The sequence below is a fragment of the Ursus arctos genome, unplaced genomic scaffold, assembly GCF_023065955.2.
Source record: "Ursus arctos isolate Adak ecotype North America unplaced genomic scaffold, UrsArc2.0 scaffold_7, whole genome shotgun sequence".
Lineage (NCBI taxonomy): Eukaryota > Metazoa > Chordata > Mammalia > Carnivora > Ursidae > Ursus > Ursus arctos.
Window position 1 is genome coordinate 62676896 of NW_026623089.1, and position 14283 is coordinate 62691178.

Sequence of the window (14283 nt, forward strand, 5' to 3'; positions counted from 1 at the left end):
TCGCACTGTTTCTTCCTATCCTGATTTCCTATTTTATATCATTTATAGATAAATTAGGGGAAATAACTTGGCTTGGCCGAGAGCATTCAGAAATCCGTGTGTCATCAGTGCCTGTTTAATACATCGTTATTTTCAAAGTTCACTGATGACAGGTTTTTTGGAAACTGAATTTGCACTCGCTTCCCACCCACCCCCAGATATGTTAAACCATGTTATAGTGATTAATAGAGCCTCTCTCGATAATCGAATTCTCTAGAAATTTCCCAGGCTCCTCCACTTTGCCTCGATATTTAAAGGAAGCATGCTTGAAAGGACTGACATCTTAATACCTTATTTTTGCCTTCACAGGGAAACAAGTACTGGATGCTAAATGTCCCTCCAGCCTGTATTTCAGGCTTTATTTGCCTTTGAGCCTATTCATTTCTTCTCAAAACTCTAAAGAATTTTTTACTTATTCCTACCATGCATAATTCAGTGTGTCATTGAACCTAGCTGATTTAAACTGAGACAAGCATAAGTTAATGAGTTGGTCAGTGCTTTGCCTTTCCTCATCATAGACACAGGGGGGCACTAGATTGATGGAAGAGGAAAAATTTCCTTTCTACATTGAAGTGAAATGAAATGTGTTTTTTTAGTCAGATCTTTTTTATTAATCAAATCAATATAATATCAATATCAAGCATTAGTAACTTCTAAGGACAAAATAAAAACCAGTGTAATGAATACCAATCTACTTCTGCTTTTTTTTTTTTTTTTTTTTTTAATCCTTTTCACTCTTAAACATTAAGAATTCCAGGGACACCTGGCTGGATCAATCCATGGAGCATACAACTCTTGATCTTGGGGTTGTAGGTTCAAGCCCTATGTTGGATATGGAGATTGCTTAAAAATCTTTAAAAAATTCCAGTTTACTGTGAATATGATAAATAATGGACATTAGTGCAATTCACACTTTTCTTTCTTTCTTTTTTTTTTTAAGTAGGCTCAGGAGTCCAGCATGGGGCTTGAACTCACAACCCCGAGATCAAGACCTGAACTGAGATCAAGGGTTGAATGCTTAACTGACTGAGCCACCCAGGCACCCCAATTCACATTATTTTTAAATCAGGAAAGAAATTATCTTGGAACATTTGTTTTCAACTGATAAAAAAAAGTGAGAGGACTAGTTTTAAAAGTACCTGTAGTTCAAGACAATCATCAGACCTGTTAAAAAGAGCGTGCCTGGCTGGCTCATTTGGTAGAGCATGCGATTTTGATCTTTGATCCCATGTGTGGTATAGAATTTACTTAAAATTGAAAGTAATATTACATGTTAACTAACTGGAATTTAAATAATAAAACTTATTTTAAAACCTTTTAAAAAGAGAAGGTATTTCTGTGTGAAAAACTAGGTTTTCATCTTTCCATATTTGCACTGTATTTTGTGTTTGGCACATTTGCGTTTTAAAGGTAAAACAGTAAACTCTGATTTTCTTATGTGTTCCAGAATGGATTGTCTCCATTGCACATGGCCACGCAAGGGGATCACTTGAACTGCGTCCAGCTTCTCCTCCAGCATAACGTGCCCGTGGACGACGTCACCAATGACTACCTGACTGCCCTGCACGTGGCTGCCCACTGTGGCCATTACAAAGTCGCCAAGGTTCTCCTGGACAAGAAAGCAAACCCCAATGCCAAAGCCCTGGTGAGTGGCTCAGCCAACAGCTCCAGCCTGTGTTGTCTTGCTGATAACGTGCGACCTTCCGCATGAGAAGGGTTACTTTGAGGAGGTAAAAATAGAAGGTCTAGTTAAATAAAGTGTACGTCCTATCAACTTTTTCAAATAGCCTTTAAAGAAACAACCTATTTCTGATGTGAACAAGGCTGATGGGGCTAAATCATTAACCTCTTTGTGGTCACACTGGTGAGTCTCTCACTCATAAATAAGACCCAAAGACGGTGGAAGTATAAAAAAGACTGAGGTGATCACTTCTCTTACTGAGGGTAAACTTATAATTGTGTGAAATAGAATTTTTTTTCTGAGATCTAAAAACATGAGGCAAAGTGGTCAAAAAACTTTTGCTTACACATCAGCGGTCTAGGAATTTGTCAGCTGAAATTTTTTGTTATGTTTACAGGTAAGCTAACATATAGCCTGTCATCTCCTTTTCCTGCTGATAAAAATGAAAATTTGGGTCTGATGTGTAGTCTTAACTCCCAAAGTGATCTGTTATTTTAACCCCTACCTGTATTATTGTTTGATTTTCTTGACAAGATGGTGTTTTTGTCTTTGGAAAAATAAATCATCCCAATTTGGTAAGCTGTTTAAATTTAGTTCACAATAAGCACCCATGTTTAGGGGGAAAAAATCAGTCACCAGATGTTAGGGAAAACATGTGAGTTGACTAGCAATTTTGAGGTAAAGGCTGCCATCTGATCAACTGATTTAGGAAGGATCGCTGTTCCTTTCCAACTGGTTTTGTCTTCCTGTCTGAAGGGATCCCCAGTGCCTCTGCTGCTCTGGGGGCAGGAACCATGAGGACTAAGGACCACCCTGACCCCAGCCTGTCGTCATCACTCTAAAAGCTTCTACCACAGCGGCATTTCAAGGGCTGTTGACCTGCCCAGTCTATCAAACATATCTTTGAATTCTGAGAAGGGAGGAAAAGAAATTAGCAATCATGACTCACTTTTCCATACAAGAAAAAAAAAAAAAAAACAGCCTTAAAACAGGGTGTGGGCATTCACTCTCATTTTCCTCTGACTGAAGATTTCACAACATGTGGAGGTTGTAGCCAGTCATGCTGGGATGGACTATGGCCAGATAAACGGTCTCAGAATGGCTACAGAACCATCTGTGGTGACTTTGACGTAAGCTTTTATGGTGGACCCTGCTACTTTATAGTTCTCTATGGCGACTGAAAAACGCTCCATGGTCTCAATTATCAGGCAGTACGATTTGGAAGGTAATTTGTTAAAAAGCAGACTCCTTTATTAGATTAAATATTAAACCATATGATCCAAGTCACGTTGGATTGTTTCCTGCTTCCCTGGAGTAAGCACCTATTTGAACCTTAAAACTGGAAGGGATGAAAACATTCTAGAACCGGTCTTGTAGTTGTCCTAAAATGCAGCAGAGAATGCTAAATGGCACTGGCAAAGTTTTGGCTGTGAGGACAAATGTTTGGGCCCAGCTGTTTTTAGTCTGTATTTGAAATGAGATGGAGGAGGGAGGAACATATTATTTGGAAGAGTGAATTCCAAAATAAAATAATCTAAAAAAAATGCATGACCACTTCGCCTCAGCTACCAAGAGGCTGTGACAAAAATTCACTTCCTATTCATGATCACCAGAGTACTGTGGATTTCTAGGAGCAGCTAGACTACCTACGCTTCCAGAAAAGAATCTCCATTCTGTTTAACCCCTCCTTGTTTCATCTACTTCCAAATCCTTACAGAACACCATTTTGCAAACATTTGACCACACTCAGAGGAATTGGATTTCAATGGAATGCAGTCATGTACTTCTGTGTCTTTGTCCCTTTCAGAATGGCTTTACTCCTCTTCATATTGCCTGCAAGAAGAATCGAATTAAAGTAATGGAACTCCTCCTGAAACACGGTGCATCCATCCAAGCCGTAACCGAGGTGAGGGGAGTAGAATTTCTAGGGTTGTCTAGGGTAGACCTTCGCAGCTGGAGTCCAGAGCTATCCTCAACGAACAGCTCAAGTTTTGCTGTGTGTGTGATTGCCACTGATTACTTTCTGAACCCTTCATCCAAGGGGCGGCAAGTCCAGAGGAGAACAGACAGGCATGTGGGGGGATGAGTGCAAACACATCATCCAAAACACACGCTTCATGCTCAGGGGTGAGTGGCACCATCGCTGAAAGAGTAATTTACATGAAATCCTATAATGCAGTGCTTCTGGGGGGGGGGGGGGCGATTTTGCCTCCCGCCCAGGGGGCATCTCACAATGTCTGGAGGTATTTTCAGTTGTGACAGCCAGATGGTGCTACTTGTGTCCAGTGTCTAGAGGCCAGATGCTACTAAATATTTTATAGCATATAGGCCAGCCTTCTACGACAAAGAATTATCTGGTGCAAAATGTCACATGTGCCAAGGTTGAGAAACTCTGTATATCACCACCTCTGGGTGTTTGTAAACTGAACATTTCTCTTTTCAAAATTCAGAATTAATGAAACACAGAGTTGCTGAAGTTAATAAAGGACTAGCTCTAGGTTTCTTTTGTACAAATTGACATGGAACTCAGAGGAACGTTCCACCAGGACCAATGCTGAGCCTGCAATACAGCAAACGAAGCTTGGCATCCAGCCTTCCAGACTCTCCATCCCTACCCCACGCCCAGCACTCTGGTCTCCATAGATGCCAGCCGCGGCACTTCCCAAAACTGGACACTCTTTCATTCACTTCCCTATCTCTGCGCCCTCCATGGGTCACCCCGTCTTTGCTCGGCTATTCCTCCACACCCTCCAGGTCGGGGTCGGGGGCCACCTTCTCCAGGAAGTCCTTCACCTCCTGTCCTGGTAGGAGCTCCTCCTCAGGGCACCATTTCCTGTGCCTGTTTACATCAAAGCACTTATGACCTAGCCGCTCACCTGCCCCCAGGAAGTCCAGGCTCTATTAGCGCAGGCTGAGTCCTACTGGTCTGTACATGCCGGCAGCACAGGGTAGGTCGCTGAGTAAAGGTTCGTTGAATGCACCAATAAAGACTGTAGTGTTGGAAGCAAATATAAAATTTGAATCTGGCCTAATGACTGTTGCTTTGCCTCAGTTTCTTACCTGCAGATGAAGTATTTGCCTTGATTTGTAACACAATTTTAAAATTATTAAATGGCTGAAAATACGAATACTGATTTGCTCTTTCATCACTCTTGTGGCTTTATTATGGCACCTGTGATTTTATTTATTTTTTTTTAATATTTAATTTATTTATTTATTTGACGGAGAGAGAGAGACAGCCAGCGAGAGCGGGAACACAAGCAGGAGGTATAGGGGAGGAAGAAGCAGGCTCTCAGCAGAGGAGCCTGATGTGGGGCTCGATCCCAGGACTCTGGGATCACGCCCTGAGCCAAAGGCAGACACTTAACGACTGAGCCACCCAGGCGCCCCGGCACCTGTGATTTTAAAAAGCTTATTCTCAGTGCACACCAACTGTTTTTAAAGGTCAGAATGGGCTCTGAAATAAAATTTTTTTGACTGATGTTTGAATAAATATCCAGAGATGTCAGCCACTGAGAAGGGGCTGCTGCCAGCCTGAACTCCCTCAGAGCTTTCAAAAGGCGGGGCAGACCAAGATGAGGGTTTGGCCCTGCATGTGTTCTAACGACTCCCCCTGCTGATGGAAAAAAGTGCCGAGTGACAGCACAGTTCTTTTCCCCAGTTTCCTCAGTTCCCACTGTTTAAAGGCGGGGCAACCAGAGTTCTTTCTCTCCTGCCTTTTCCCTCACTTTTATTAGGCAGAATTCCTTTCACATATTTTTTTTGACATTTCTCAAATTTCTGTTGAGATTGGTATCTCCTTCTCACTCTCTTAAAAAAAAATTAGCTTTTTCTAGCCATATTAAATATTTTTACCAAATGATGATGTTCGTGTTGCAAGTGGAATGAAATTCTAAAAAATTACAAATGCCATCATTTCACATAAAAAGCAGAAGTGTTACGGGCGTGTGTTTGTGTGTGTGGGATTTGATGCAAACATAACATTTAAAGTCTAGTCTAATGACCATTGTATTATTTGCCTTAATCATGTCACCTTAATTTATAATATTCATAAAATCAAAAAATGAAATGATTAAAGCTATTAATGCTGATTTGCCCATTTATTAGAAGGTTGGCATTCAGTACCGTGCTCTTTCGTGTATAATATAATCAGCTGATTCTTAGTGCATGGGAATCATTTTTAAAGGCCAAAATAGGATCTGAAATAAAAGTCAACTTTTTGCTAATATGTATGTGACCACATGCACACACATCCACCCCGCCCCCCACATAGTTATATGGATATAGAAGGTTTGGTAGCAAAGGGAAAAAAACTTCAAGTCATTTTTCTCTAATTTTTTCTCATTGCTCTTTATAAAATATATGAAATCTTTCTTCCTTAGTGGGTATGACATAGGTCTTTCATAATCACTGAGCCTGCTAGAAGGAAATAATGATCATGTCCTAATACGTTTATCTTACGGAGTCTGTGCCCATCATAGGCAATGTCCTGATGTCTTCTGATCTGATCACTCAAGTGGTTATGTTGTGGGTGGGTGGATGGAGGGCAGACAGGGAGGCAGGCAGACAAACCCTTTTTATGGTGAGATCACAGACCAACATTTCCCTCTTTTCTTCCTAGTCGGGCCTTACCCCAATCCATGTTGCTGCCTTCATGGGGCATGTAAATATCGTATCACAACTCATGCATCATGGAGCCTCGCCAAATACCACCAATGTGGTAAGTATCCCTTCAAGAAAGAAGGTCCAATTATGAGTATTTAAGACACTGTGTAAATAAGATTGCTCTTATTTACTTGTTTTTTATTACAATTAAATTAATTACTATTTACTGTGACTGCTTTAAAGGACAGAATTTGAGAATACCTGTGGCTTCCTTCAAAGGCAAGATCCATTCAATTGCTAGCTGGTTACAGATTGTTAGGACTCACGCGTTATGTGCGTTAACCTTATAGATACGTTACTATTGGGTACTATGTTCTAAAAAATAGCTTTTGTGGAGGGAGAGAATTTTTTTTTTTTTTTTTTTACAATAGAAGCATTTAGGAAGTGTTTCATGTTGAGGCACTTCAAATTATCATTGTAATTTCAAGTAAATTCAGAGTAATTTTTCTCTTTAGTGTGCTTGACCATGTTATAGCAAACCCATGGTTATAGCAAATCCACGTTCATAGATTATTGGATGATACTGTTTTTCCACACTGATCATTGCTCTGCAGAACCATGAGACTCATTTCAGAGTAAGTATCAGAGAAGTGATTTCTCACCCTAGATCTACACGTGGCATTTGACTTTATTTTACTGAACTTTAAGTTTGACATAATAGTGTTATTAGCATAACAGACCACAAGCCTCAGAACCCTAGTTGGACTCATGAGCACCAAAGCAGTAAAAATCAAATAAACCACACTGTGGCACAGAAAGGGCCAGCCCTAAGGTCCTGCACACTCCCCCTGAGGGTGGGCCTCCGGTAAGGCGCTCTGTCTTCTGGCCCCCAAATCAGCACATCCACCAGATAGCAACAGACCATCGTCTCAGCTGACAGGTAATCTTTTCTGTTACTAATGCCAGAGAGAGAACATTTCCCTTCATCAAGAGAGCCCTGGATAATATGGCAAACTCTATCCCCAATGCCTTTCCCGTAAACACAGTAACAAGTTACATGTGAAATGTGTCTTTGTATATCCTGCCAGGGAGGTGGATATCCTGTAAAGCAAGGCTTGACTTATAAAAGGAATTTGTAGGTGGGTATCAGTGGTGTGAGAGAATATATTTGATTTCTATGACTATTTGTTTCTGTCTATCCATGGTTTTTGTATTTTCATTTTTTATTAAATAAATGAATAAAGAATCTGAATTCAATTCTCTTTGGTGAAAGTGGGGGAATGGTCAGGGTGGAGGAGTCCAATGACAAAGAAAATGGCCCCGTGGGATAATGTCCAACGACTAGGACACTGGTATGCTGAGATAAAGCAGAGAATGCAAGCCAACCGCTCCCAGCCCAGTCTGGCCCTCAGGGGTGCCTGTGTTGCCCTTGCAGATTTGGGTTTTTGTTTTGTTCTGGGTGCAATTCTGATTTTGTGGTCCAGGCTTAAGAGGTATACACAAATATCCAAACTGCCACTGCTTTTGAAAAACAGGAAGGCGTGGCCTTTGCCAGGGCAGGCACCCTGCACAGCTACCCAAGCCATCTGCAGGTCAGACAGCAGCGGCCCCCCTTGGGCGAGGTGTGGGGCTCTCTCGTGGAGCACTCCCCAGCTGCCCTCCTTCACTCATTTCCTCTCCTCCTTGGCTGTGATGAGCATTCACCTCTTAAGCCCTGAGGAGGCCACACGGAGCAACACTTCTGTTCCTGCCAGAGCCTGGGCTGCCCAGTGTTTCACCAGTCCTTCCATCATGAATCAGGTGGATGTGAACTTCTTGAGTATTTAATTGCCCATCTTTCCTCATTTTCAATAAGGAAGTGCTCGGGATTGTTTTTTACCTTAAAAAAAAAAAAAAACCCTCCATCATAAGCTTTATGCAAATAAAATATGAAACCCTTCTTGAGAGCTGCAGCTAATTACCTTTGGCTCCTGTTCCCCAGAGAGGAGAAACAGCACTGCACATGGCGGCTCGGTCTGGCCAAGCCGAAGTCGTGAGGTACCTGGTGCAAGACGGAGCTCAGGTAGAAGCTAAAGCCAAGGTACGTGCAGCACATGAAAGCGTGTGCGTGGAGGGAAACCCTCGAGTTTATCACAACCTTGAAACACATGCATGCTCTCTTCCGGGAATACTTTTATAAAGTAATGACGAAAGTCTCTGTCCATGTGATATTGTAAAAAAGATCCCAACACATTTGTCCATTCAGTTATTTTACAAAATTAAACGGAGCAAGAACTTTGTGCCGGAAAGAACTCTGTGTCCTTGGCATATTGTTAGGCCCTAGCAGATTTGGAACCAAACGGAGACTTGGTCCAGAGTTCTTCACACTCCGCAGAGAAGGGCTTAGGCTCAAAGCTTCTAGAGCAAGCACAATTCGGAGGCATGATTGAACTCTTTTGGTGACTTCTGTGTCACTTGTCACCGTCGTAAAAGGAAAAGGGAAGTTTTTCCTTGTTCTTCACAAGCTGTGAAGCCATAAACCCTGAGACTCGAATCGGAATGGCTTTTACATAGGAGAACGTCAGGGTTGAGTTTGAGTGCTTCATTGTCTGCCTGGTATTTAACTTCCAGAAGAAACCCACTTACCTATCACTATTGAGATGAGTAGTTGGTCTGGTTATCAACATGGCAATTCAGGTCAGGAATTATAAATACATAAATGCCTTAACCGCTTAATTTAACTTTCATATGTAAACGTACATTTATTTATTTGCATGGTCTGAAGTTTCTAGTTTCAGCTTAAGTAGAGAGAAAACCAAGACATGTATGAAGCAGTTTGTATACAGAATATTTCTAGACTTTTATAATATTCCCCCAATCTATTTAGCCGTCTCACCCATATCTAATTTGACCACAGTTGTTTTCTATAACTTCTACCAATGCTCTCCAAAGCTTTCAACTTAGTATTCCTAGGGAAAAATGAAGCCTTCCCTTTCGTACTCATATTTTCCCTGCTAACATATTGTGTGATTGTATAAAGTAATTCGTGTAAATATAGCACAAAGTAGTAAAGTAACTAGTACAAACATACTAGTGTGGGAACAAAACACCTAGATCTTTGTAAGCACGAAGCCTGCAGATGAGCACAAAGGTTGTGACATTCTGAGCAGAGACACACGCTTTGAGTGTCCAGTGTACTGTGGTGCCAATGGGTGGATTTCACAGAGGATCTCGAGACCTTTTCTGGAAAGGGCCTGAGAGTAAATATTTTAGGCTTTGCCGGATGCACCATCTCTGTCACAGCTGCTCAGCTCTGACGTTCTGGAGCAAAAGGCAGCCATAGGCAATACTACATAAGCAGATGGGCGTGTCTGTGTTCCAAATAAAACTTTATTTACAAACATAGGCGGCAACTGGATTTGGCCCCTGGATTGTAGTTTTCTCACCCCTGATCTAAAGAGATGGGTTCAATCCGCTTAATCAGTAAAGTGCAATGGATAAGAAAGGCTGTACTTTACCATGGATTACAGGAAACCTCACATTTTCTGAGTGTTGTTGGTTCCATATCAAGCATCGTGTCTAAGGAGTGGTTTCCCCCACAAACTGAAATGGAGGACAGAACTTACAGTGATTATTTCATTGAGAAGGCAGTAGGTATCATGATGAGGAGCCTGACCTCCTCAGCCAGATCGCCTGGGTTTGAATCTTGACGCGCCACTTCCTAGCTTTGTAATGTTGGGCAAGTTAATTAACATCTCTGTGGCACATTTCTTTTACTGGTTTCTTCATATAGAAACTGAGAATACTGATAGTTGCTAGTGATAAGATTGGTGTGATGATGAGTGAATGAACGTAGGTGGAGTACTTAGCCCAGAGCCTGGGACATGTAGGTGCTCAGCAAACATGCGGTGGTGGTGGTGGTGGTAGGAAGAGAGTTATGGGAGATCTTTCTGTGGCAATTATCTTTTTCTGGTTTCAGTATTCTTCCTGTGGCTCCCCCAATTCCTCTTATACTTCCTACATAGACTCTTGCTTTGACCTTGACTCTCATCCTACTTCCCCTTTCAGATCCATCTCCTGTGCTCCAGCCTCTTCTCTCTAGCTTCCCTACAGGAAGTACCTACCTGAACTTTTTCCCATTCAAGTGTGGGATTTCCCTTTGGATGGTCACCACAGGGCATCGTTGGGCAAACTAGGAAAAGATGCCTCTCCCCCTTGGGGATAAGACCCTAAGGATGCAAGATCTAGTGCCTCATGCCTGGGGGTGAATTGTAATAATGGGCCCTTCTCCTCGAGGCAGATCCAGCCCATGCCAGGATGTACCATTTGACAAGCAAAGGGTGGGCTGGTTTTCAGCCCTCTTGGGTGGGAGCCCTTGTGCAGGTCTACCTGTACAACCCTATGCTCCCCACCCGCCCCCTGTGCTTTTGACTATGACAAGGTGACACCAATAAAGTAATTCATTCCATATGAGGGCCTAATAGCTGGAGAAGGTATAATACCCTTCTCAGTTATTCGAGTTTCACTAGGATTCATTCCCTTAGCTCCCAAAGAAGGAACCATTGGAGGTTAGAATTCCGGTAAAGTATGGCAAGTGGCAGTGGGGATAATTTATAGACAGAAGTGCCTTTCACACTTTTCATACTAATAGGTTCCTTGAAGGGCATTTAAGGGGCTTATATCCACCATCTCCACCTTTCTGAACGTTAAAGAAAAAGATAAATGAGCTGGTTTTTAGCTTTGAATCAAAGAAGTGAAGGTAGCCTCTGATCCCAAGCAAAGTTCGCTGAATGTTTCCCAGTGTCACCGCTGTTTGCTCAGCTCATCAGCCTGGTATTGCTCCCTTGCCGTTTAGGACGACCAAACCCCACTGCACATTTCTGCCCGCCTGGGGAAGGCAGACATAGTACAACAGCTGTTGCAGCAAGGAGCATCTCCAAATGCAGCCACGACTTCTGGGTACACCCCACTCCACCTGTCGGCCCGAGAGGGACATGAAGATGTAGCCGCGTTCCTTTTGGATCATGGCGCCTCTCTATCTATAACAACAAAGGTATGAAAGTGAGTCCTGCAATCCCACTGCGTCCCCCCAAATCCATCCTCCTTACAACTGAGACCAAGTATACAAACCACGTACAAATCAGGAGGTGGATTTTTCTTGGGTTACTTTTGTTTGTTGTTATTCTTTTGTTGCTCTTGTCTTGTACGATGAATGGTCTGATTTTTTAAATCTCAGCTCCGATGTCTTAGAGCAATAACCCTCCCACTCAGTTGCTCTGCGGGTGTAGGTTGCAAAATCTAGAGCTCACTTTGTGGTGATGCTCTGTAAACCTAGCAAGTGTGGTAGATGAATCGGCCTGTGGCATGTCTTAGAAAGCTAGAAATGGGTGTTTCGCTCTCATATATGGATGCAGAGAAGTGTCATCAATACCCAAGACGATTACAGTAATTGGAAGTACTTAGAAAACTGTTTGAATAAATGATGACTGCCTCCAGCTCTCCCCCTTGTGATTCTTCAGGCTCTTTGGTAGAGTTGAGACGCAGAGCTCCTGGATCTCATTTCATATGTGGAACAGAGTAATGGGTGATAAGGTTTCCAGTGCCCTAGCCCTTCCACCATGCCGGCTGCCCACTGGCTCTAGTCGGCTTTCGTCTCATGAGGTCAAATGTGCTGGTGTCTCTCCAGTCACTGACTCATGCTGGGGACCCTCATCACAGTGCATGCTGATTGACTGGTGCATCCCCAGATCCTTCTGGGAGTGGGTGGCAAGCGAGAGCAGCTCCTCAACTCTCAGTACCCAACTCTTGCAGATGTATGGGGCTGGAACCATGTGTTCTTATTCAGTTCACCTGTGGTGGCCAAGATGAGAGAATCTCTGACTCCTGCTCCTGAGGACTGGAGCATACCTAAAGATAACGTGTATACACGCAGAAATTGGAGAAGGTGATGCAGAAGGCTCCAGTCTGGTGATGTGAGATCATAGGAGGTCCAGACTTGTCCTGGATTTTCCCAAACCCGCCAAATCCAAATTGGGCCTGGGACCCAGGAACCTATTCTTCCCAAAATGTGAAACCCTAAAATAGCTCTAGAATAAACCCCAGATCCAGCTCTCCACCACCGTCCTGGTCAGATGCCTGAGAAGTCCCAGAGTTGGCATGGTACGGCTCCGTTCACAGAGACAGAAGGATGAACTGTCCTGCTCCTTCTTGTTGGTAAGGGGACTCGGGCTGTCATCTTCCTGTGTTCGTCCTTCAGCACAGGCTTAACTGTGCTTCATCGTTAGAATAATTCATCGGTTCCAGGAAGGCAACGCCTTTGTGTCATTTCTGTTGTTCATTATTTCTATGTTTGTTTTTTCAGAAAGGATTTACTCCCCTTCATGTGGCAGCAAAATATGGGAAACTGGAAGTAGCCAATCTCCTGCTACAGAAAAGTGCCTCTCCAGACGCAGCTGGCAAGGTACGGAGCCGACCGCCCCGTAATGGGCCGCATCCATGGTAACCCAACAAGCCTTTGCTCCTTCACCAAGAGCCCCCCAGATTATGACTAGTCCAGAGTTAAGTCTCATAGGATGAAGATACCTTTGGACCTAGGAGGTGAATGCTGGGGTCCAAGCGCTGTGGAATCTGGAATGTAAATTGCACTCTGCGTTGCACCCAAACTAATCCCACGTCCTCAATCTAGGCCTCTGGTGTTAAGACACTTTTGACACTGGTTGTTCTTTCTGCACGTGTTTTCAGAGCGGGCTAACTCCACTGCATGTAGCTGCACATTACGATAATCAGAAAGTGGCCCTCCTGCTTTTGGACCAAGGAGCCTCACCTCACGCGGCCGCAAAGGTACCTGGGATTGGCCCACCTGGGGAGGCTGGCGGGCAGCATCCGCCGGTTTTTGTCTGTCCGTCCCCTTTGCTGCTCCCGTGGCACCGTCCACCTTAGACACCCCTGAAAAGTCAAGGAAAGGGAAGCGCCTCGGGAAGTGCCTTCAGCTATTCGGTCAATAATGGGGTAGATACTTAATAAATACTCAGTTGCCAATTGATTTTCCTTAAAAATCCGGGACTTCCTGGGACCTGTGGAGGAAAAGAAGTAGAGGTACTTACTGTTCAGCCAGATGAGAAACCTAAGCACAGCCTGAGGGAGTACGAAAGTCTGAGTTGTCATAGCTATAAAATATGCCTTCTATTTTCCTGGCCATAAAACATTGCCTTCAAGTTGTTTATTTCTGTTTAGTGAAATAGGTTGGGAGGTTTTATTTATGTGCTTTTATTATTCCTAAGGGGAATCTTTAGTCCTATTGTTAGAGCATTTTTGGCCAGCAGGCAGCCTCTCAGAAAAGAGATACGTGGGGTATATGGCTTCCTAATTACCCGGACGTGCTGATTTGAGAGGCAAATCACAAAGAGGAGGTGACCGAAGAGAGGTTAAGAGAGTGCTGTCGGTTTGATAAGCTCTCTGCCCTTGCGCGGGAGACTGTGATCCGAGGAAACTGACTGGTAGGATACACACCACAACTTCATGCTGTCCAGTGCTTTCACTAAACGCTATTGTTGGAGAAACTTTTAGCATTTTTTAAAACTTTTTTTTTTACTCTCCCATTTGGGGGCAGCTCTAGTGCTCTCCTTTAACGTTGTTTGCATCAAATCTGTTGTAATCAAATCTGAAGGGGCTGCTCTAGATTGCTTTGGAGACTTTAAGAGAAAAAGTTTTCAGATACCTTTTTTTAGGGAGTAGGTTCGCGTTGACAAGTATTTGTCCTCAGAACCTCTTTACCTATATGTCTTAATTATCTCCCGCCCCATCGTCTCCGGAATTGTATCCAGTGAGATCTGTAATTTAGAATCATACCCCTAAATTTGCTTTTCATCTAAATGTGGCTTTCCCCCCATAGTTTCTGATCCTGACATTTTTTTCCATCATAAAGACACGCCTTGACTTTTGATAAAGCTTTATCTTTTAAAATAAAAATGATTAGCAGC

At 43.1% G+C, this 14283-nt stretch overlaps 1 protein-coding gene across 8 annotated transcripts in view; it reads left to right on the forward strand.

The window, feature by feature from the left end:
• Positions 1 to 14283, forward strand: part of ANK3 (ankyrin 3) — a 641190-nt gene that overhangs the window by 485353 nt on the left and 141554 nt on the right. For 7 of the 8 annotated variants that reach the window (XM_057308888.1, XM_057308894.1, XM_057308893.1 and 4 more), the window contains 7 exons: positions 1487 to 1684; positions 3528 to 3626; positions 6342 to 6440; positions 8307 to 8405; positions 11160 to 11357; positions 12666 to 12764; positions 13046 to 13144. In XM_057308888.1, the coding sequence (XP_057164871.1) occupies positions 1487 to 1684; positions 3528 to 3626; positions 6342 to 6440; positions 8307 to 8405; positions 11160 to 11357; positions 12666 to 12764; positions 13046 to 13144 (891 nt within the window). The remainder of the gene's footprint in view (positions 1 to 1486; positions 1685 to 3527; positions 3627 to 6341; positions 6441 to 8306; positions 8406 to 11159; positions 11358 to 12665; positions 12765 to 13045; positions 13145 to 14283) is intronic. The other variant, XM_057308892.1, reaches the window with a different exon arrangement.